At 35.1% G+C, this 25875-nt stretch overlaps 1 protein-coding gene across 19 annotated transcripts in view; it reads left to right on the plus strand.

Moving 5' to 3' along the window:
- Positions 1-25875, plus strand: part of LOC111870292 (calcium-activated potassium channel slowpoke) — a 201517-nt gene that overhangs the window by 52633 nt on the left and 123009 nt on the right. For 17 of the 19 annotated variants that reach the window (XM_033753770.1, XM_033753754.1, XM_033753756.1 and 14 more), the window contains 3 exons: positions 1640-1731; positions 5125-5235; positions 13913-14018. In XM_033753770.1, coding sequence (XP_033609661.1) covers positions 1640-1731; positions 5125-5235; positions 13913-14018 — 309 coding nt within the window. Of the gene's footprint in view, positions 1-1639; positions 1732-5124; positions 5236-11812; positions 11919-13912; positions 14019-25875 lie in introns of all 19 variants that reach the window. The other 2 variants (XM_033753771.1, XM_033753772.1) reach the window with 1 other exon arrangement.

The raw sequence follows: 25875 nt of genomic DNA on the forward strand, positions 1-25875 counted from the left end.
CCTGAAAGCATGAATTTCATTATGTGTGTTCAAGAAATTTCTTAACCATAATGCAGTTGCAGTTTCCTTTTTATAGGGGCTAAATAAATTTGTACCACCAGAGGTTGAGACAACATGGGGACAGTGAGGTAGAGTTAAATACGTATCTGTTTATTTGATGTAAGCAATGACATTATGGTCAATATTATCTGCATAATTTCAGTAGTACATCAAGATTTGATGTGGTATATGAATTCTCGGTTTCAGTCACAAATTAATTATTGTCATAGTTATTTATTTGGAATGATTAAAGTAATTAGGGACATGTTTAGAAATATTCAGAGTAAGTATATTTGTTGATCTGGCTGAATGTCTGTAAGACCTAGCTCAACTGGGTAGTTATTGGCTTCCCACCACGGTAGCCTGGGTTCGAGCCAGGGTCTGATCATGTGGGATTTGTGGTGGACAAAGTGGCGCTGGGACAGGTTTTCTCTGACTACTTTGGTTTCCCCTGCAAATCCTCATTCCACCAATTGCTCCACACTCACCATCATCTATCACCTGGGGCTGGTACAACAGGCCAGTGGTGGCCACAGTACCAAGTGAACTCAGTCTCACCCCATAATAATAATAATTCAATTCAATTCAATTCAATTCTTTATTATTTATGTGCCAAGTCAACAGCCGCAAGGCCAATTACAGACTTAGCACATTGTAGATGAAAGTAATTACGTGTAAATTATACAAACATTAGACAAACACATTATATGTCAAAAATAAGTTACAGGCAATTTATGAAGAAAAGTAAACAAACAAGCTAATAAATGATAATAATAACAATAATAATAATAATTCCATTATCATAAAACTAAGTGTNTATAATCCTTGTCTAATATGAAAACAATTCTGCGAAAATGAACTTATTTCTGTGAACTTCAAAGGCATAAAGACTTGTCTTGAATCACTATCCTTCGATTCAGCAAGTCCAGTCTTATTTTATTTTAATATTTTTTCTGTAATATTCAGAATTCAAGAGTTAAATTTGTAATGGAGAGTTGAGGGTTAATACATTAGGGAAAATTTGGGACACATCCAAAAAATAATGCTTAGTTAAGAGCTTATTGCATCAGGTAGGAAGTTCAGCCAATGGAGTGTTATAAAGGTATGTGTCCCAGCACACTAGTCTCAGTGAGTGTGATGACAGTCTTAATATAGTGATGTGTAAACAAATCAGTTAAAATGTAATTTTGGTTGCCACTCTAAAAAATGAATTAAGTGCTCATGATGTTTCTCTTAGAATACATAAATGTGAACAGTAGTTAATTCGGGGCACTGTTTCAGTGCAGTCAGCTGCAAATTATATTGAAGTCATTGTACTAATAATATATAACAAGTCTGAATTAGATGCATCTGTGCAATATTTATTTGAAGTTAACATGCAGGATGAATCTGATGCTTTCAGGCATTATTCCCTTCTTCCTTTCTTTCCCAATGCCTCTTATATACTACCTATGAGATTTGAATTTCAGTAAGTGTTTTCTTGTGTCTCTGTTTTTTCTCGTTTCCCTCAACCATCATCCATCATGGTGCCCTCGCCTGCTTGTCCGTCGTCCATCTGCCTTCATCATCATCCATGGTTCTCGTCTTCTTGTGCGTGTAGGCCATTTTTGCAAGTTGTATTCCCGAGATTATTGATCTGATCGGGACTAGGCCCAAGTATGGAGGGACCCTCAAGAACGAGCGTGGCAGAAGGTGAGATTTGAGCCCAAGCAATAACACTTTTAGTTGTTATGTACACATGACATCACAACCACCAACTGTATGTTTTCTCTTTCAATTGGGAGATGTCAGCAAGTTCTATGCCTGAAGAGAAAACCAAAAAGGAAGAATACAGTCATTCTTCAACATGTTACAATATACTGATAATTAACCAGTTTGTAGTTTAGTTTTCCTGTTAATTGGACCTTATTTCTGTCAGCTTTCTTGAACCTTATCACTTTCTTCTATTTTTGGTAAGAGAAGAAGGAATTCAAGTAGGTGACAATTCTGTGAAGAGATGGCTGAGTAATTTCACATTGAAATGTTGAGCTGCTGACAGTTCTGTCTATTAAGCTGACCTCTTGAAGAACTTTATACATATAATTGATCCTTGTCAGTAAAAATTTAATAGAAAACATGGTTAAGGGCCTGGAGTTAGAATCGTCACACATATTATGAAAATTCCAACAAATATCAATTTTCTCCTGATTTACTTTTATTCTTGAATGTATTTCACAAGCAATTCAAGGATATTTAATATATATTTAAAGTTAAATCAAAGAAAACTCGTGAAAATTATTTTAAATAGACCTATAATTGCTGTTGTGTGGAATGAATTTCATCGTGTTTAAATCTGTTCTTATTTTGATGAGGTCATAAGTTATCAGTCACTTTGATGTTGATATATGGTTTTATTAAATTTTTTAATATTTTCACATTCATTTGCATGCCATTATAATTCACTTTTATGTAATATTTAATACCATTTGATTTAAAATTGAAGGAAGTGGTCAAGTTGTTAAAAATAGATTTCTAACACACTTACCTCTCATTCTCCCTTCAGATATCAGTCTTACTGCAACAAAGCTCAGAAATGTCAGTCCATCTGAAACATGAAATTCTAGGAAGAAATTGCTTGTGAACAAAATCCTTTCAATATCCTGAATTTTATAGGCAGTTTGCACTTGCTCCCAATTAGGTGAAAGTAGTATGTGCATTTGTTCAATGTAGGGTAGATATATTGGGAAATATCTTTAAATCAATCCAATTTTCTAAATAAAGTTTCAATAAAATATATTTGTATCTGTCAGAAATTGGAAAAGAGAAGTTAAATGTTATTTCTGTTTTATAAAGAAGTAATTAAGTGTTTTGTATCTGTTGACTGATTATTGCTATTAAGATGAGTAGGGCTTCTGAAAGAGATCATTAAATTACTCTCTTTATTTCATAAGCATGTAGGTTAAATTGTTGTTTTGATGGAAAGAGTGTGATGAAAAGTTACTTTCTCGGGAGAGTGTGTCTGTTGGAGGTGCTTTGTATTCTCAAACTGGTCCATAGTTTATTTCTGTATTGGATAACTATTACCACTACTACTGCAGTAAACAATAAACAAAATGACAAATTGCACCCAATGCAGAAGTGGGCAAACTGTAGCTAGTTAAGCTGTGGATGGCTGTGGTAGCTTTATGAATGATTTTAGTTGTTCTGGACTTTGACATTTCCATTTTGTCGGCATCTGTCATAAAAGCAGCAATAGCATTGTGTTGCAGCCCACTTACAACGAACTACACCCAGTAAATAGTACATCTACTCTGTTCCTTCAAAGGGACATGTTTAAAGACAGTGACTTGAATTTTAATTATTATTTTTTCTTACAGAATTCATATTTATATTATGAAAATATGGATTTATGCAGAGAAGGGTACTGTCTTCTGGGATATAATTCCTTGTGGTCTGTTGAAAGTCAACTGATGTTTCAACAGAACATATCACCTCCATCTTCAGAGTCAAAGAATAAGCCGAACAAGAAACGAGAGTTAAGCAGGTGACAACCTCTGCCCTGCCCTGCTCTGCCACCTTCTTTCAGTTTGGTTTCTTTCCCAGCTTATTCTTTGACTCTGAAGATGAAGGTAAATGTTTCTCTGAAACGCCAGTTGACTTTCATCAGATTACATGATGTTATGTTTCAGAAGACAGCACTCTTTGTAACCACCACTGTGAGAATTGCAAATCCCATATACAGAAGAACTTTACACTATTTGCTTATAAGTATTTGTAGGTAGGTATATTACAAGTAAAAATTCTAGAACAAAATCCACCTTTTGGGTGTTCAGGTAATGAACAATACCATGTTAATAAGCCAACTTCAGAAATGATACTTTACAGGTAGTTTAATATAAAGATGCTGCTTTGTGATTTAAGCCTTCATTCCCTATTTTTTTTTCCTGAATTTGCCCCAGAATTTTAACATTTCTAGAGTGCATGTAAGTTATGTGAGAGAGATCATTTTGCATATAGCAAACAATCGTTCTAAATGGGCTGCACTAAGCTTAGTTAGATAGATTTGTCTGCATGAGCTATTTGTATAATCATTATAACATCCACCACCACTTGCTTGACTAATTCTAGATTGTAAGCAGATGACTGTATTGCAGTATCTTCATGTCATGTGTGAACCATAATGTAGTACTGATAAGCATACAGAGAAGGGAGAGGTAATTTTTCTCTCTCTCTCTGAGTGTGTTCCAGTACAGTCTCATTATTAGCTTGAATTTGTTCTAGATTAAGGTAGGCCAGCGTTAGTTACGTTCACTTACTTTTTAGGTGCACTTGTATTTAGTTGTTCCATTACTTCACTATAGATCAAGATGTTGGAGGTGGTGTTTTATATTATATATACAGATTAAAAGTAAGTTTAATGTTACTGTAAATTTTTGAAGGACATTGTGCCTATTTTATACTCTTAATTTAATAATGTTTCTTGTTCTATATTGTGTAATTTTCCTGAACTTCTGAATTTTCCAGTCTTTGAGAGAGGGCAGCAGACAGATGTAAAGTGATGGCTAAAAATATTTTGTATTGGAAGAGGATGCAAAGTCATACTTTTCTAATCCACTTTGGATATTTCTCATAATGTCAAAGGTGCATCCTTAACATTTCAGTGGTATTAAATGTTATATTAATTTATTGAAGGGAATGCTTAGCCTAATGCAAAAATTCAAGAAATATGGAGGTTTTATCATGGATTTTGTATCCAAGTAGCTACTTCATTAAATTTAAATCTTTTAGTGCAGGCAGATTTGAAGAATTATCATGTCCATGGAAGACATTATTTAATTCTTTGAGTGGCAAACTTTCAGCTGAATCTTAAGTTCATATCGTTGTGTTACGAAACTTACATAAACTATTACATAAAGAGAAAGATAATCTTGGCAAATACTACAGAAGTTGCATATGTAATTATTTTAGGGCTACTTGCAGAATGATGTGTTATAACTTCAAATCCAGTGAAAGTGTGTCACAAAGACAGTTTGAAGATTCTGATGATGCATTAATACAATTCAACTCAAGCTTCTGAATATTTCTGTGTGTGTGTGACTCCCCTAGGCACATCGTGGTATGTGGTCACATCACTTATGAGTCAGTATCACATTTCCTCAAGGACTTCCTTCATGAGGACCGTGAGGATGTTGATGTGGAGGTGGTATTTCTACACAGGTATGACCAAGCTTGTACAGCTTCTTGCCCAACTGCTTGTATTTAAACTTGAGTAACAAACTTTAACATGCTTGACTTGAAATACACGTATAATAAATAATATGCTGTTGGTTAGATAACTCCTTGCATCGCTAAACAGTGTTGACATGCATGCCACTGGTCAAGGAGCCACATTTCAGAAGATGGATGCACGAATATGCTCTTTATAAATGTTCTATTAAAACCTTTCACAGAAATAGTAGGTAATTTCGTTGATGAAGACCATTCAGCATATACAAATTATTGCTCTAAAATCGCTGATACACTTGAAACAGTTTGTGAAAGTTGAACGTCATCTGTATGTAGACTTTTGTAATATATTGAAATAAGTATTTTCCTGTGTTCATCTTGTATTCTTCAATCTCCAGTCTCATTGAATTTTCAATTTTATATTTGGACTGCAAATGATACTGCCTCAATTAAAATAGTTTAAAGGAAATTTCATTTTATCTGTTAGTACTTTGTGGTGTGCTAGCTGATGGTAAGTCCTCTGCTTAATGCTGCAATGTGAGTATGTCAGATTTGACATGGAGATGAAGGCTAGTGGTCCTGAGCTGGTGTTGTCTCACTGGAGGCATTCAGGGTACTTGCAGTCAGTGATGGTCCATAGTATAATATTTGTATATGTGGGGATACCTCCACAAACCCAGAAGGAAAATGGATGCGGAACAGTCACCACTCCAATTAAATGCACGTTTTCTGGATCATATAAATTATATTGTTTGTCAGTTACATCATTTTGTTTTTAATTTGTTGAGTTTTGTACTTTAATAAAGTCATGATGTAATACTCAAAATTACTGATGTAACAGTAGACATTGAAACTCCCTTACCTATATAAAAAAACAAACTCTGTGGTTTTATTCTGCAAGTGAACTATACCGACTGAGCGACTGACTCCCTTACCTATAAAGGAGGAAAAAAACATGTTGCTAAGATGTCTCCGTTAGTATCCACTGCTTCCTCCTGGTGCACTGGTCCACACTGACTGCAAGGAAGAATTCTGCAGGTGTGCTAGTGGTTCTGTCCATGCACATGTCAGCTCATGGTCCATAAATTATTAGAAAGGGGTGACATGCTTCATTCTTCTGTTCCAGTTTCTTTTAGGGTCTTGCAGAAGCCACATCCTGAGAGACGTTTATAATTTTTACATGAAATCAATTTATATTTCTTGTTATAGGCAATGCTTCACAAACATAGTACAAATAAAATATTAACTTAGTGATCTTTGAGTGTAGTTCAGGCTTTTTTCTCTATACTCCTAACCTTTTAGGTCTCAATAAAGTTGACTTCTGAATGAGGATAATGCTAGGGCATTAATTTTCAGCAAATTCTAGACTAAATCAAAGGATCTATTAGATGATGCTTTTCATATTTGTTTGTGGTGTAGTGAAATTTTAGAAAGCTTTGTAGTAGGGCTGCAAATTATATTGTTATTCTTTCTGTATAGCTTACTACAGAAACGAAGCAATATATTATAATAAGCAGTGGGAACTTAATATTTTATACATATGATTATATGAGAACGAAACATGTACCTTCTCTTTGTGTGAGTAAAAACATAGTTGAAAACTGACTGTTACAGCAGGAGATATTGATCTGTAAATTTCAGTATCTCGGATGTGTCATGCTATGGTAAATCTGACATATCTGTATGAAACACTGCATATTAATATACAGCACATTTTTAACTCTCTCACCTTTAAAAAAATGATATGACATTGCAGAAATTAAATCTTAATTTTCTTATGTATGTTTATATGATTCTTGCAGTCCAGAGGTATTTTGAAAATACCGATGTTACTCTGTACTTTTGAGTTCAGCATCAACACTAAAGTACCTGCTGCTATAATTTATTTATTACTGAAAGTTAGTCACCTAATTCCACGGAATAAAAGCCCTCTTGAGAAGCTAGTAGACATATCTGGTGAAGAAATTCATTTTAAGGATTATTGCCATGTTCAGAAGAGTCCATTACTGGACCCAGTCTTGGCTATACAAATCCAGTGCAACGCCTCATACCTTATTTCTTCAATACATTTAATATTATCCTCCTATCTATGCCTTGATATTTCAGGTGGTCTCTTCTTTATGTGTTTTCTGACAAAAATATTTATGCATCTCTCAGTATTCCCACGCGTGATACATGACCTGCCCATCTCGACCTCCTGGACTTCATGCACCTTAACAAAAGTCTTTGGGTGTACAAATTATGAACCTTATAATTAGGCAGTCTTCATCAGCTGAACATTTTTTTGTCAAGTACACAACATATGTACTCTTAATTTCATGGTAGTCGGCAGCAAAAATTATATAAGAACCACTCATAAAATAAAACAGAACTGACAAAATCTAATATATAATTCAATTCTCTGTTGTAGCTTCAGTTAAATGGAAGGATTTTAGTACATATATCATGTAATTTTACCTGTGGCAAGAAATATAAATTTAGTTAATACGGAACAGTTACTGTCTATAAGGGGAACAGTTGTTGAGTGACTGTGTATATTGATTCCATTCTTAAATATTCAAAGGATAGGTGAAATTATATTAAAATAAGATGTTAAATGGGAGAATTACATTTATATAAGAGAGCAGAATTCTGGGATGTGGCGTCGTGTAGATATTGTGTTAACCGACGTTTCGGAGGAACGTATCGCCTCCATCTTCAGGGCATAAGAAAAAAGAAGAAAATACGCAAGCAAAGAACCGGTGTGAGCAGGTGCAAATAGACTAATGTCGAGAATACACTCAGCTGTATAGAGCATGAAGGGAAGGGAGGGGGGGCAACATGGGAAATCAGTAGAGAGGAGAGGGGAAGGGTCTGGGCAGGTTGGGCCAGCAGGTAGCAGGCTAGAGCAGGTATAGAATATTGTGTGGGGGAAGAAAGGCAAGGATAATGGGAGGGCATTAACCCTTAAGCTTGGGGGTTGCTATGGGAGTCGGGTATGAACTTGCTCTCCCATTAACCTTGCCTTCCTCCCTAGACACAATATCCTATACTTGCTCTAGCCTGCTACCTGCTGGCCCAACCTGCCCAGACNTGAAGGGAAGGGAGGGGGGGCAACATGGGAAATCAGTAGAGAGGAGAGGGGAAGGGTCTGGGCAGGTTGGGCCAGCAGGTAGCAGGCTAGAGCAGGTATAGAATATTGTGTGGGGGAAGAAAGGCAAGGATAATGGGAGGGCATTAACCCTTAAGCTTGGGGGTTGCTATGGGAGTCGGGTATGAACTTGCTCTCCCATTAACCTTGCCTTCCTCCCTAGACACAATATCCTATACTTGCTCTAGCCTGCTACCTGCTGGCCCAACCTGCCCAGACCCTTCCCCTCTCCTCCCTACGATTTCCCATGTTGCCCCCCCTCTCTTCCCTTCCTGCTCTATGCAGCTGGGTTTATTCTCGACATTAGTCTATTTTCACCTGCTCACACCGGTTCTTCGCTTGCGGATTAATCTTTTTTCTTCTACGCTGAAGATGGAGGCCATACGTTCCTCCGAAACGTCGGTCAACACAGTATCTACATGACGCCGCATCCCAGAAGACTGCTCTCTTCATAGTCACCACCGTGAAAGCCTCAAATCTTACATGCATCTATATAATTTACTTAACGATAATTTAATATTTTCTTGTATTTTTGTGATAGATATGATCTTCATAATAATTATTTACTCAGACTGCACAGTAATGGACGTAACTAAGATGATTTGGGAACACACGGTAGTGTAGTTGGTGGGCACTTTGCTACAATCCAGAAGGTCATGGGTTTGATTCTTGATGTCATTGGGTTTTTCAGTTGACCTAATCCTTCCAGCTGCACTATTGCCCTGGATTGACTCAGCCTCTAACAGAAATGAATACCAAGACACTTCCTGGGGGTAAGGGGTGGCTGAAACATAATGCTGACAACCTCACCTCCATTTGTGAGCTGATTGTCTAGAAAAAAATGTGGGAGCTTCGACATATCACAACCCTGTGGGCCACCACAGCCTGTTAAAGGGATAGCTGTACATTTTTTTTTACCTTTAACTATGATGGTTAGGTATTTGTATTAAAATTTGCTTCAATAATTATATAATTTACAGGTTAAATGGAAGTGAAGTTAATTGATGAGCAAATAGCATTTACATTTTTTCATTGAATAAGACTCAGTTAATCATGCTAATTAAATATAAAGCTCTGCCAGGAGTGGGTGAGTGACATTGCTTATTTGGCTTTCATTGCCACAGCCTTTTTTTCTAGAAGTGATTTTTTATTTGAAGGATTGCTCCATTTTTCTAAGGATCAGTTAACAATATATTGCCTCTATAATTGTGCATCAGAACTTCATATTTAATGAAAAATGCACAGTATACCCATATAGATAGGTGATAGATTTTTGAAAATGAAAGTGGTTGCTACTGTATCCCACAGTAAATCTTGGTTGTCAGTTTATGCATTCTTTTACCTTGTTTTATGAAGATATTACATACATAGTGAATTCTTTTTATATGAAAAGAACAAATATTTGCTCAGTTCACGTATCATATTCTATTCGCCAGGCATTTTTCCATGAAAGAAACCATTCTAATTTCTCTCTACCAGCCTACTTTCCGTTACATAACACAAGAAATAGAAAATTTTCGCTTATGGATCATAATGTGTTTAATACTAAAGATGCCATTTACTGTTCAACATCTGTGCTGGAAAAAAAAACAGTGGGAGAAAGCATTAAGAAATATAGAGTCTTTGCTCATTATGAATGTGTGACATATAAATTCATGTCAAGTTCTGTGTTCTGATGACTAGCAAATAGGAAGGGACTGTTCATATAGGTGATGTGAGATGATTCAATATTCCAATAAATTAGTATACAGGTGCATATAATCTTTGTATGTACATGTCTGTAGATTTTATTTTAATATTATACTACTTTTATCTTGTTTCTCTTCAGCTGATGGCATGAAACAAATCAATGGGTTTGAACTTCTTTGTATGACATATACCTTGGCCTCAGAGTGGGATATTATATACCCACTTTTCATTGGTGACCTATAATCTCAAACTGTATGTTATCATATGTTAGTAAAAGAAAATATACAATTTTGTCGTAATTTCCAACACATTTTATCTAGATCTGTTCCATACATAGTAAAAGTTGTGCACAAGAAAGTTGTCAGGATAGATTTCAAGCACTTATAGCCTATGTTGGACAATGTATAAAATATATCTTACTGTCCCCTTATGAGGCTTCTTGTACCCCCTTGGGGATACATATGTCCCTCCTCCACAACCACTATCACATGAAGTACCTGAAGTTAATATCTTTGAAGTCTGATTTCTGGTACTCATCTTATTTAATTGTTACCTGCAATTTTAGACTTCTGTCTTCACCATCGTTATTTTTTCCTGTAGTAAGTACCCTATAATAATGCTCTTCTTAAAATGGACATATGTACCTAACTATCTCCATGGAGCTGAGATCTTCTTGAGAAGCCACCAGTTGTACAGTTACTGAAGAATTTCCCAACATTTTATGGAACCAAAAGGTTCTTTAACATTTTCATGAGATTGCTCCACTGGTTCTCATCCTGAGCCAGATCAATGCGGTCAGTACCACCCCATCCTATCTCTCTAAGATCCGTTTTAATATTACTAACCCATGTACAGCAAGGTGTGTTTACCAAGCCACTGTTCAGAAACAGGCTGCATTACCCTACTGTTCTATTGTTGTGAGCGTGTATTATTTTAGCAATGGCTGTTCCTTTGGTTCAACAGCACCTGTATGGAGCAAATATGCCACAATATAATTGGTCATGATGCCACCCTTATATGTTGTCCTAATGCAGATAATTTTATGTCATAATCCCATAATGTGAAAAATACACTGACCCTTTTTGTGAAGAGTTAGAAAGTCTGGTGCAGAAACAAAACACTAAGAGTATTGTAAGAACAGTATGCAAGACCACAGTCTGACAACCAAGATTCCAAGTCATGTTGTGTGTTTGTGTTGTGCCATCCAAGGTTTATACTCGTAAATAGCTGTATCTTACTTTCATGGTTTGTGTTTTCCATTACCCTCATGCATTATAACTGGGAAATTGAGGTGTACTTTAGGAGAAACTATGGAAAAGTTTAAATTCATAGCTGTAATACACTAGACTTTTCATGTGGTTATTAATTTAATAGTGTCGGTTCAGCGTTATAAAGGGTAATGGGACACTAAAGTAACATTTATGCGAATATAACTGTGCAAGAGTATGAGGAAGGGTTTAGTGATGTTAGGTTGGTAGTGCACTCAGGTCCAAAACATACAATTTAGTGACCCATGCATAAAAACTGAAATCTTTGCCTGAGAAAATAATTCTGTTCTGGAATAAGTAAATTGCAATTGTCCAAATTATTTTTATTTATAATCTGCCAAACGTACCTGATTGAGGTTAACAACTGAGACTGAATCTTGCTACTGTTAATGTTGTTGCGGTCTGGTCACTGTAAGAGAGGGTAACATCAGGCATGTGGGCCTGAGTGCATAGTGGGGCTGACCCTCACCTTGTATTGCAGGAAAGAGCCTGACCTGGAGCTGGAAGGGCTGCTCAAGCGTCACTACACAACTGTGGAGTTTTTTCAGGGAACAATGATGAATGCTGTAGACTTAGAGAGAGTGAAGGTAAACCTAACCTGACCTAACCTTACACCGTACACTCGTGCGTGGCACATCTGGGACCGTGGCATCATGCGTTGGGCTCTAGGCCTCTCCCCTTATCAACATTTGTTTTTTGGCTGCCTCAGTTTTGACTGGCTAGCTGGAATGCTGGGATCGCATCAGTTGGCAATTGCATATATATACATATCTAGAATTTGCCTCTTTATCATAGTTGTTGTTATCGTTATTGCTTGCATATTAGTTCATTCTTTCTGCTCCCTTGCAAATAAACCATATGATGGGCAAGTCATACCACTTTATGTTTCTGGAAATGCTGTCATGCTTTGCAAAGCCGTCAACATATTGTTCTGTATGAGTTTTCAGGTTTGTTCAACAGTGAATGTTCAAATTGTGTCTTGTAAGTGGGTACAAGTATTTCAAAGGAACAGACAGGCAGGTTGACATCAAAGGTGGTTAATCAGAACCATGATCCTTCTTTTCATTGTTTCTTCATGGTGCTCCAACATAATCCAGTGAGTCAGAGCTATCAAGAAACAGTAAAAAGAAGGACCCGTGATAAGTAGCATTCTAGATATTGCAGGTTATGTAACATGGGCTATATGTTGCCTGATCACCTGATTCTGCCCACAGTTCTTTCAGCAGTCTGAGTGTGGACAAAGACACTCAGCTCTGAGGTGTATGTGTACACAAAGGACAGACAAATCATTCACACCACTCTGATGATAGAGGCAGAATGATGAAGTCTCCAATGTGTGCAATCTCTGTCTTCATGTGACTGCTTTAGAACACTTCATTGTATATAGCCAATGTGAAAGTTTTACATCTTACATAAACATTGTTTTAGTGTACCAGATCACAGACTGAGCTTTCAAAGACACTTGTACCTCTACCAGACCTACTTATATAAAGGTTTTGTCAAATGCAGACACATCAACTCTTTGAGTCAGTTGAGGCAAAACTTCCTAGACTTGTGAATTGAATTACAAATTTTAAATTAACATAACTAAGTGTTGTAAAATTTTTTTAGCATGTACATTTTAATGAGGAACTTGGTATACATGCACCAAGGTAATGGTTTGAAAATAATGTATTTAAAATATATTATAGAAAGAGAAAGAATTAAAATACTGTTTTCATACTTGCATGTGAATGATAGATTTCCTGGAAAAGTGGCTTGTACTTGTCCTTTATTGGGATGACCTTCATGTTGCAGTCTAGTTTAGCTCTTTAGTCATTTGTTTATATCCCAAACATACAGATTTTGCATGACATTTATTAATGCATTCTTCCTTTCTAGAATATTTCTCTTAGAGATGATCAGATATAAAGTGTGTTAGAGGAACAGGTTAACTCACTAACACTGCTAAAGCTTGGTATGGTGATATTTAATCTCATCTTTGATGGTTAAATTATGTATAAAAGAAATGTTTTGCTGTTGGAGGGGTAGAGGTGTAATTTGATGAGATGAGTAATGGTATAATGATATATAGCTATGTAACATCATAGTCCAAATGTTGTCAAACAGTGCCGAAGACACTTGTCTACAACAGACAACATTTGGACTGTCTTGGCTATAGTAGGTGTTTTAGTTATAGCTGGCCAAAAGCAGTAGCATACTATCATATACACAAACTTACCAAATTACCTATAGCCCTGTTATATCAAATTAAAATCTGTCATTCATCATCTTTCCTACACACAGCGTGCAATGATTAACTTAATCATATCTGAACATCTTTAACATTTCTGTAGCGGTTTTTATTTCTGCAATGGAGGACAAGTTCTTTTCTCCTAGGAACAGCTCATGGTATGCAATGAATCATGCTGAGGAAGGAAACTACTCTCTTCATTGCATAGACATGATCAGTTACCATTCTTCTGTTGTCTGTTGGTTAGTAGCTCACATTAATTATTTTTTCTTTCCCTTGTATGTTGTTATTGGTTGGTGGTGTACTGTGATTGGCTGGTTGGGTTTCGTCGTATCATATGATTGGCAGAAAACCACCAGACCTGGAGCTTGAAGGCCTGTTCAAGCGGCATTTTACTACAGTTGAATTCTTCCAGGGGTCTATTATGAATCCCATCGACCTTCAGAGGGTCAAGGTAAGCTGGGTACAAACAGCCATGGAAGTGGGAAGTGGGAAGTGGGATATGGTGTGATATGTTGTGTGTGAGAAATGTATAATTGAAAAGTATGTTTTCCAGAAATTACTCTACAAAGCTCTTCTGTATTGAGATCATGCTTCAGATGTGTGATGCCTGCTGTTTTATTGTACATCATGGTGAATGGATTTAAGTGACTTTCTTTCCAAACCCTTGGTTTTTCTTCAGGAGTGACTTTCTTTACCCTTCTGTGTTCTTTCTCATATTATATATCCTGATATTGTAATCTAATCCCAATTTGTGCAGTTCTTGAAAAATATCACATTTCAGGTATTATTTTTATTTTGATGTTTTCAGGGTGCTGTTGGCTCGTTGGGGAAACGTGCTTGCTTATTGTGTAGCAGAATGTTTTATCACTAGAAATCATTTAGCAGGCCAGTTACTGTATTATTATATCAGCATGTAGCATTCAAATTATAATTGTTAAATTTACACACATCATTATTCTAGTGGAAGATGAAACGACCTTTGTTTAAGTCAGAAGATAGTAGTACCTGTCTACTACAGAGAGTGTACATTAAAGCTAATGATAGTCAGGACTATTTATCATCTTCGGAAAGAGTTAAGCAAGGGGTTCCTCAGGGGTCGGTTTTGGGACCACTTCTATTTATTATTTACATTAAAGTTTTTCTTTTTGCTGATGATACCAGTATTTTGGTTACCGGTAATAATCATGCTGAGCTTAAGCATAAAGTCATGGGTACACTGTCTCTTATTGTAAATTGGTTCACAGCTAATAAGTTGGCCTTAAATATTAGATTTGCTCTAAAACAGTCATATAAATCTCTGGCAGTTGCTAGCGAGAATATGTTTATGAATGAAGTTCCTGTGATAAAATTTTTGGGTCTGCATATTGATAAGAATTTAGATTGGAAGAGTTATGTAGAGTATATTCTCCTTAAACTTAGTTCAGCTATATTTGCAATTAGAAGTTTATCTTATTTTATGAGTAAAAAAAATTTAGAAATGGTGTATTTTTCTTATTTCCCCTCTAGTCTTAAGTACGGAATCATTTTCTGGGGCAACTCAACGAATAATGTTAGAGTTTTTAAATCACACAAAAAAAAAGATTATATCTGGAGTGGGACCTAGAGACTTATGTAGGGATCTTCTTAAGAAATTGAATATACTGCCATTGTCATGTGAATGCATTCCCTCGTTGATGATGTTTGTGACTGATAATCAAACTAAATTTTGTTTAGGTTTAGATGTTCATGGTTTGAATACAAGAGATCAAAAGCAATTATATTTGCCAAACTTGAATCTTTCTGCTTTTCAGAAAGGTACTATGTTTACTGCCATTAAACTATTCAACAGATTGCCCATAACCATTCAAAGCCTTAAAGAGGATAGAATTAATTTTAAAAATAGGCTGTCTTTATATCTCATGAATAATTCCTTTTATACAGTTTCTGAATATGTGGAGGGTAACATAAACAATTAGTTTTAATTATTCTGTTATCTATGTGTTTGTTTAAATTTTTTGTATTTTTTTGATATGACAACCTTCATGTCCATTTGTTTTGGACTTGTGAAATGAAATGTATGTATGTACTCCATATTTTTAATCACAGTAATAGCATTTCTTTATAGACATAAGACTTGAAGAACTCTTTTCACAGACCATGTTCATTTTTAACGGAAACATTTGTGAACATTTTCCAAAGTTTTCAGGACGAAGAGGAAGATATGCGCAAGTAACTTCACAGTATTATTAAATTGTACACTGTTATAGAAAACACGAAACAAAATAATACAAAAATGTAATGGGAAAGGTAGAAAAGTTATTTTTATATTCTTTATTATGTAGATGATTTATTGATGAAAGTATCTCAGTTTCAGGAAAAATATACTTCTATTGTTCTAGGTATCATCAGTATATATGTAACAAACTTCAAACATTTTCTTTCATGTAATGAAATTTCACTCATTTCAGATGAGTTGAAGTACTCATTTTTAACTTCTTTCATTGATACTTGCAAAGTGTGGACTGAACTTCTTCCATACCCATATTCATCCCACTTCTATAATCATGCTTAAAAGCAGTCACTTGACTAGTACTGTTCTGTGTCTGTGGTTATATTGTTATGATATTTGAGGTGTCAGTTGTATTGTGGGTGTGTGTGTGTGTGTGTGTATGTATGTATGAGATGTTTCTTTGCCACGGGAAATTTTAAAATGATGCTGAACATTAATAAAATGTTTTATAATAAAACAGTTGCATAATATTTTTACCCTAAGAAATATTTTTGTCACAGTATAATATAAGCAGATGTTCTCAACATGTAGGTAATATGGAATATTTTGATTCCATGTAGTATTGAATTACAATAGAAATATTTGGTGATTTCAGTCGCTGCAGTGGACCCTTGCTTTGCCATTGATCATTATAATGTTTAATAACATGGATAAATTCATGTTTGAATTTCAGCGACAATACTTTTAAATTGCTTTTTGAATATATATATATATATATATACCCCAAAGTTCATTTATTCACACATACAAACAAACTGATTAGTATTTGTTTTGAAATGATTCTTACAATAGGCATTTACAAGTAGACTATTGTGATCTTACGAATTTTCTTCTAAATTTCATGGCTTTTGCTGCAGATAATGTCCTTTTTATTTACATTTAAATAACACGGTAAATTTGGAAATAGGTCAATTCATAAATATTGTGCACTGCATTGTACAGGTACAGGTTTAACAGAGTGCGGGTTAAGGTGTCTTTATACCATTTAACCTGAAAAACTGTCAGTGACAACTTTTCACAGTACATAGTCACATAGACATTAACCTTTAACTCCATGAGTTTGGTAATATATGTTCATATAAACACATTCTGTAGAAAAGCAGAGGGAAGTAAATTTTAACCCCTTTGTTCGTGTGATTGGTAATGTCTGTGTGACATTTATTCACATGAATGCATGTGGATTTTATGGATTTTATGTCATGTGATATGGACATGGTGAGGTAAAAAGAAGCTATTTCTTGAGTTACAGACACTTTAAGGACAATTACAACTATTGAACCTAATGGATGGCTGTTGTCCTTTTATAGTTTCCTTAAAAGCAACCCATTTGCAATAAATTTAAAAAATCTGCTAATAAAAAACGGTTAAAAGGTAAATGTTTATTAACATTGCCATTTATTTATATAAGACAAATTCTTCAAAGGATATCACTCACTCAACTCACTCCTAAACAAAAAGATGGATATTTCATTTCCTGTAAGGTCAGTGTTTGTTAAATAAGAAGGTGAAAATTTGGTGCATTGTATTTATTAATATTTTGCTCAGTTGAAAAAAGAAACGTTCACATTTTTTTTTATTTTTATATCCATTGCTTAAAATTTTGTTGAGGAGTTTAATAATAATTTTCTTTAGAAATTGGTTTGTAATAGTAAGAACTCTGTAGCCAAGTTGAAGGATTAAAGATTTAATATTTTCTGTTAGCCATGAAGCTGAGAAAATGAATTGCTACATTTCAGAGGCTTTTCATTAATTAATGGAAAATGTTCTCTAATAACTAATGGCATAGTAAGGGTTCACTGAGTGTAGATAAGACTGCTATATACTCATAGTTGCTAGTTGCTGACATCACATTTCAGACAAGATCCCTGAGTTGATTTATGTGGGATTGCTTCAAGATCTGCTGCAAATATGTTTCAAGCAAAACTATTTTTGACTGGACCCAGTAATGCTCCTAATTTATTTGTTGTTCCTTGATGTCATGCCAGTCTTCCTGCTGGAATAGAACTCAAGAATGTAGATAATGTGTTACTGCATATTTTGAAAGGATTTGTTTCAGGTTACAGTTCACTGCCATATTAGGAGAAAAATATATTTTTGAAGGCTTTAAACATAGTTTGTCTTTATTTCAGATTTATAAATATTTTTCATATTACATATGGATTGTATTCAGGCTTGCTGGACTGAAGACAATTGCCTCTGAAAGACTTCTTCTAGGGGCCCTCTATCCTTATCTGTGATACCTGAATTAACTTGAAACAGTATACTGCAAATCCTAAATACTCATATGAATTATATGAGAGTAATACTTAAGTCCCCTCTTTTGTTGTTAATGAAGATTTTATATTTTGTTTGCCCAATTCTGCAAATTTAAGAATAGTGAATATTCATATTCATTTCAAAATTGAAAGAAATTGTTATAATATCAGATAAGTTAAAGTACATGCAATGAACATTCTGCACATTGTGTTAAGAACATTGGTTTCCACATCGAGATAACCCCTAGAATAACCGGAACAGTGAATTCTATAGTCAGTTATTAAAATTTAAAGCACCGCAGAATTAAAAAGTAGATGAAAGCATAGGTAATGTAACAACGGTATCTTAGCTACACATTAAAAGCTAGGCTGTTGCTTTTGCTCTCTCTCTCTCGCTCTGTTTTTTAAACTTATGTACTGGAATTTCAGTAGCAGTTGAGTATCATTTAAGTACTTTCATTTGTCCACACTAGAAACTTTACAGTTGATTTTTTATATTAATTGCTAACCAATTTATCTCATAACAGAATTTCAACATGCACATCTCAACCTTCAAGTAAACTACCCAGCAACATCTCTGTCCTATAAAGTATCAAAGTGTCTGTTTTAGTTACAGTGTTGTAGTACTGTAGCTTAGAGAATGAACCAGTGATGTGCTGTTAGTGAGATACTGAAATCTATAAACCCATAATGTTAACATGTGTGAAAATGAGAAAAATCTTCTTTTCTGAGATAAATGTACACTCTTTTCTTTGTGTGTGCTCATGAATGGTTGATTCATTATACAGATATTATGTTGGACATTGCCTGTTGCCCAGTGAGCAAGACCAGCTTTTTCTGATGCCCCCAACTGAGAAGATCTCCCCCCCTTACACCTAAGACTGAAATGGTTACAGTTTTTGAAACACTTTGTATGTTACATATATCCAGACAATGGACAGTGTGCAACATAATATTTGTATAATGTTTATGTATGTATACATAATCCCAGTGCATCACTGGAAACATAACTGTTAAAATCCACATTCTAAGGTTACTTATGTTTTGTTTGTTGTTTGCTAAATGAAGTAACAGACATCTGCATGTTATTACGAGTAATTCTGAGATATTATACTGTGAAGGAATCAACATGTAATATTTCAGACAATTTAGAAATGGATTAATATGAATACAATTTTTGATTTGTAAACTATTTGCCAATTTAGCGTTGTCAATCATGTAACATGCTGAAGAGTACTGTAGTCTGGTAGATGTTTACCTGATGTTTCGAAGGAATATACTGCCTCCATCTTCATTAATGAGTAAGCCAAGCAAGCAGCAAGATTATGCTTATTGTGACACCTTGTTGTCTGATAGAAGTTTATTAGGTAAACCGGAACCTGATTTCATGGCATCACATTCCACAAGACAGTACTTTTCATAGTCATTGCCATGAGAACTTTGAGTATTCATATTCTCCAAAATAACTACCTTGAGAAGTCAGTGCTGTGAACTACATGGGTACCAACTAAAAGTAGTTCTAAATTTACTCTGTACTGGTTACATAATTTAAATACTACATTCCCCAGGTATTTGGCACTACTGTTTCTGAAGTGGTATATTGATAGACAATATTGTCACATGTTAAAGAGAAGACACAGGGTTTGAATTGATAGTTGAATTTGTAGAACATATAGAACTAGTAACTACAAGTAACTATAACAGTTTTACTGCTCTAGATACACTACAAATCACTGTATTGCAGCACATAAAATCTTCTATGTCATCACCAGGTGTTGCTACACAATAGCTCTCAACAATGGATATTCTTCTGCTCTGCTTCTGTACTCACGTCCTTCCTGGATGGTGATTGGCTTACACCTAACTTATGATGGTAAACTGTCTAGCTCGGAGTCAAAGTCAAAGTTACTTTATGACTGGCAGTTTACCGCCAATCTGTTCTTGTTGGAGCCAAACACCTTGAGACTCAAAATCAGGGATCTTTTTTTTCTTACAACTGAACCCATGCAGTCATAATCCTTAGGTAACATTCTAGCTGAGGAGAGGATGTTTCTGTCTCTTATGAATATGCTTGGCCTTTTGCCAATTGTACATATCTAACATATAGCATGTTATTGAAAATTCTTGCTTTTGCACTATATACAAATCCTCTGTCAGTCCAGGCTATGGAAAGCAGATCATGGTTACTTATCTTATGCGACAACGGCTGCTTAGTCACTTGAACGATCATAAGCTTGACCACCTTCATATATTTTCTATGTCTGGCTTTGCCTTGTTCTATACTATGAATATATTTATTCACATGATTTTGAATGACTTCTGCTTGTTGTCTGCACTGTTTTGTTATATAATCATGTGGAAGGTTGAAAGCCGTGTGCAGATCATGGACTGGTGTGCACCTTGGAAAATTTCCAATGATGTGAGAAACCTTTGTCCTGTTGGTCCTCAGGACAGACTGCGTAGAAAATACCGCCTCAAACAGCTCCTCTATTGTTGCGTGATATGTAAGCAACTGTTGTGTGTTGGTGGACTGCATGTTTGTTGACATGGGCAAGTGTTTACTGATTGTTGCCTAGCAATGGCTGTCCCTTCTGACTTTCATGTCTCATTATGCTTTCATCTTTCACTGATATGTATATGGTGACTTCAGTCTTGTAGGTTATTGAAAAATTGTCTGGTAATATTTCTGGGAGTGATCTCTCTTAAAATGTGAAATCTTGTATGCCAGTGAGATGAAAAGTAAAACATATTTGTTTCTCCTACCATCTTTCTGGCCGCACAAGCCTTGTACCTTCTGATTGGGCTGAGTAGCAGTTTTTAAGATGATTTGTATTTTCCAGAATTTTGTTTGTGGCACCGATTTTATTGTCCTGTGAAAATTTGAATTATGTCATCACCAGTAGGCCTAGAAGTTGATCTAAGCAGCATTGATTTATCTTGTAGTTTTATTGGCGTCTGTATTACCATAAAATGGACTGTTTATTCAGGTACTAGTGTGTCAACTTTATTCCATTCAGAATCACAGATACACTAGCAAAACAACCAATTCCACATGTCTCAGAATTATCTGCTATATATCTGGGTCATGTGCCAGAAGATGAACTGGAATCCACAGTCACATCATCACTAATTTGTGAAATGTCATCTGGTGGTCTGAAATATCTAACAATTCGCCATCATATACAATTTCTCCTTCATCAGTCTCTGCATTAAGTTCCTTTCATCTTGACTTGCTAACATACAGTACCTAAGGTTTGTAATCATAAGTATCCATGTTGGATCAGGCAGAAATGAATATGATTCTGTTTAGTTTGCATGTCTTACAGAGCTTGTAAATAAATAAGCCAGGACCATTCTTCCTCCATCTGAATAGGTTTGTCCAGCAGTAACACTATAGACTTTTGTTTGGGAAGTACTCATTTTCAGTCTCTGCTAAGACCCTGCCCATCCTGACTGTTTCTTTTGCAGTTTGCCTCAGTCCTCACAGACAAATACTGCTCAAGTTCACCATGACCATTTCCTTCCAAAGCCTTTCCAGTTGATCATTCATGTACCATCCTGCTATTTTATGCGATTAGCCTGCAGTACTGAAAACATTATTATTTTCTTGTTGTCTGGTGAATCAGGGTTTGATTCCTAGCAAGGGGAGGAGTTTATTCCCTTCTCCATAAGGCCCAGAACAGAAATCTTGTGCAGCAGGGTCAGCCCACAGAACTACATAAACAACTAAGATGCATGAAATGGAAATTTTCCCAGGTCTCTACATGTTTTGATAGTACATCTTGATTACTGCTCTGAATTTCTTCCAATTACATTTCTCCTGTGTTCAACGAATTTCTTGTTTTGACTACTTCTGTGCTCCATTCTGTACATATACTGTGACATGACAGCTGAAAGCTGGAGTAGTTTTTTGTAGTTACAAGTTGTAAGCATCCAGTAAATCCAACTATCAATCCAAACCCTGTGAAAATATCTTAGGGTTGGGCATGAGTATCTGAAATTTTTGCAGATATTTACTCGTGGTATCATCATTATGTAACAGATACTTCTGGTTGCTGATAAATATTAGCAGAAGGCTTTGATTTGGTTCATAAAAGTCTGTGTTAGCAAAACTCAAGAGCATAATTTTGCAAGTCTCATGTTCACTTTATCGGCTATTAATGCTGGAAAGGATGACATTTGCATCAGTTCATCATTTTCTCTAAATAAGCTAACCTTAGAATGAGGGGCTGGATGTTGAATAAATGGATGTGTGAGCAAGCATATAGATGGTCAACATTTTGCAAATTCTCCTTCAAAATATTTCGACGTAGGCTGCTTACGTGTGTATTGGTTCTGTTACAATTACCAATCCCCGATTTACCATGGTAAGTGACATTACTTCTCTCTTACCATCTGTCCTCTTGTTTCTTGTTTTTGTATTACTTGCCTGACTGTCTTTCTTCTTTGTGAATGTTAGTTAGCATGCCATGATCTTCAGTTGACTTTAGGTTAGAAATATTAGTGCTACCCTGTTTGGCATACATGGAATTTTTTCTGTGTACAGTTTTTAACTCTTGCATCACCTTATAAGAAAGCTCAGCTAAGTAACCTGTTGAAAATTCTGGTTTCTTTTAACTCCAAGTTCAGAGGCTAGCAATATAGTGTTTTACACTGAGAATCTTAATTCACAAAATTGTTGTAATTCGTTTATAGTTACATTCTTGATTCACAGGTATGTTTGGTTTGTAAAATCCTGAAAATTCATTGCACAGTAGTATTTAATCTTAAAAAAAAAAGAGAGGGCCATTCTTGTTGATTTTGGTGAGCATTTTATGATGGTGAAGTTTCCTTAAAACCTGAAATATGTTCATTGCATATCAAATTAGATTTTAATTTACCAGGTGTAAAGATTGCACAAATACTATTTCCATATGCATACATAATTGCAGTATTATTATTATTGCATATGGTAATAGATGACAACAGTTTGACTTGCTTAGTTTTATTGTAAGGTGGTAACAAAGGTACGAGTAGTAAAGAGGCTGTCCAGTAGCATAGAAATGCACCTCGGCGCTGTTTTAGCTTGAGCATCCATTGGAATGTTTTACACTCCAGCTTCTTAGATATTGTATACTATAATTATTCAGATGAACATGTAAGATGGTAAATTATAATGTTGTGCTTAAGGCTTTATTATTGAGAAGATATAAAAAGGCAACATTTTAATTTGTTATAAAACACAAGAAAGTTGATAATGATTCTTTATAGTGTCTCTGTGCATTCATGTATTTTCTGTTTATTCCATTAGCATAGTCTCAAAGGAAACTAAATTTAGCTCTTAGCTATCATTATAAATAATAAGAAACATGTTTCAGTTAGATAAATGTTTTCCATTTTCAGTGAATACTCTTTTGTACCTGACTGTACAATCAGATGAAATAAGTAATTGTGAAACTGTATATTTTTAAACAAAATGTGTTTCTGTATCTTGTACCAAGCATTATTAATGTTCAATAATAGTAAATATTTAAAATATATGTGTGGAAGAGGGTGTAGCCACCACCGTTTAGCTCACGAAGTTCAGTCATTTTGAGATTGTGGTTAAGGTTTTCTCATTCTTTGTGCTAAGATACTATATTTCTATGCCTACATTACAAAATTAATATCACAAGACAAGGAAATACTAATTTATAGAATTTGTGTTGGAATTAACAATGAGTGATCAGAAGGTTTTACTTCTTACACTTCAAGCAGTTATTTTTATTGGAAAACATATATATAAGATTACTTTGGAACATATAATTTCCCCTTTACAAGTATACTAGGAATTACAAAATGAAGTATAATGAATTATTTTATGATGGTATACAATTTTCCAAGTCATAGTACTGTAATACACAAAACTTTGGCGTTATGCTAGTGAGTGATCTCTTCCCCTCTGTTTCTGGAATTTCTTGAGCAATTTGTTTGATCGCTTAGGCAGTGTTAAACAAACACTTATATGAGTAAGGAGTTGTTAAAAATATTACCAGTTATCGAGATTGTTAATTGTGTGTTACATGTATGTTTGGTGTTTAATTCAGTGAAAGTGTTCTTAAATTATGTTTATGTGCTTTACACTGGTACATTACTTCCATTAATGAATGTCTAGTAACACATACAGTTAATGATCTCTGTCCTTTGGTAAAACTGTTTTGAATAACTCTGTATATTTTGTACTTCAGGTCATAGGATTTTTGGTCTTGAATACTTTATTTTTCCTTTTCTTTCTTTTCACATTAAGTAAAATTACATTACGTTTTTATAATAGTTTGGAGAAAATAGTTTTGGTATTAGTTTAGTAGAGTAATTACATATGACGAGATACATTATTAATATTGGGAATTTCGCAAATAATCACCAACAGGAAAATTAAAAAAGAAATCCAAAGTGCAGCATTTTTGGTGAGGATAAATGTCTACTCTTTTTTTTTATTGCTAGTGGGGTGGGTCTAAGTCCCTTGTGCTGTGGCAGATGATACTCGTAGGTGAGGGTGATTGTGGAGCAATTGGTGGAATGAAGATTGGCAGGGGAAACCAAAGCACTCCGAGAAAACCTGCCCCAGCGCCTCCTTGTCCTCCACCACAAATCCCACTTGACCAGACCCGGGATCGAACCTGGGCCGCCACGATGGGAAGCCAGCGACTAACTGCTTGAGCTATGGTGCGGCCCGTAAATGTATACTCTAGTACAAATGCTGGGAGCTTTATTGACTAATATGTTGATGGGCCTGAACTTGAAGGGAAGAGATGTGAATTTGAAATGTTTCAGACTTTTGAGATCTATAACAACTATATTACATTTGTTATGATTAGAGTTAAACATACTACAGTTTTATACATAGTAACAAAAATGTGTTGTACTACATAAGAACATAGTAACATATCAGTGATATATCATTTTGGAGGGTTGAAGGTTTTAAATATAAATCCAAAACAATTCATTACTTGAATTCACAAATACAGTATTATATTTACTTAACTATTAAATATACTCGTACATATAACAGTATTTCTCATGTAGCCAAATTCTGTAAAAATAAAGGATTTTCTCTCTCCCCCATATTTCAGGGTGGGGTGGGGGATTTTAATTGAAAACTCCAGTTTTAAATATGGTCTAAGAACATCAATTATATGATGCATTGATTATATGCAGTAGTTAAGAAAAATTATATTCCACATTCAAATTCATTGCTTAAGTCAGGGCCATGCAGATTTGGGTTTACAGACTACATGAGGACTCTACTAAACCTAATGTTGTATTTTAGCGTCCTGTTGCACTGATTTTCGTCCATGATATGTATGCTGTGTCCATCTTGTAGTGCACTCAATTTCATCTGTCACTTCACAACGTGTTTCGGCAACATAGTGCCATCATCAGGTGCTCCATTTACGTTAATCTATTGCATTGCTTGCCAGTATTTCTTTGTAAAATTATTTTAAAATATTTAAAAATATTCGTCAATTATAATAAATTTTTATACACTAAAATCTTGTTAAGATATTCATCTTACGATGGGGTACCCAAAAGAAACTGAACTAATTTTTTTGTGGGCAGAGCTTTTGTAGTACCGCGTTTTGCTGCTATGAGCTCATAGAGCTAACATTCCTGAGTCGATAAGCCGACTACCGTTGCTTCAGAAGGTAAGGACTAGTTTCGGCAGAGTTTATAGTGACAACTGTTTTGTGTGATCGTCGTTTTTGCAATGGCTGATTTTCGTGAACAGCGTGTGGCGGTGAAATTCTGCTTTTTGCTCGGGAAAA

The sequence above is a fragment of the Cryptotermes secundus genome, unplaced genomic scaffold (assembly GCF_002891405.2).
Source record: "Cryptotermes secundus unplaced genomic scaffold, Csec_1.0 scaffold354, whole genome shotgun sequence".
In the NCBI taxonomy this organism is placed as follows: domain Eukaryota; kingdom Metazoa; phylum Arthropoda; class Insecta; order Blattodea; family Kalotermitidae; genus Cryptotermes; species Cryptotermes secundus.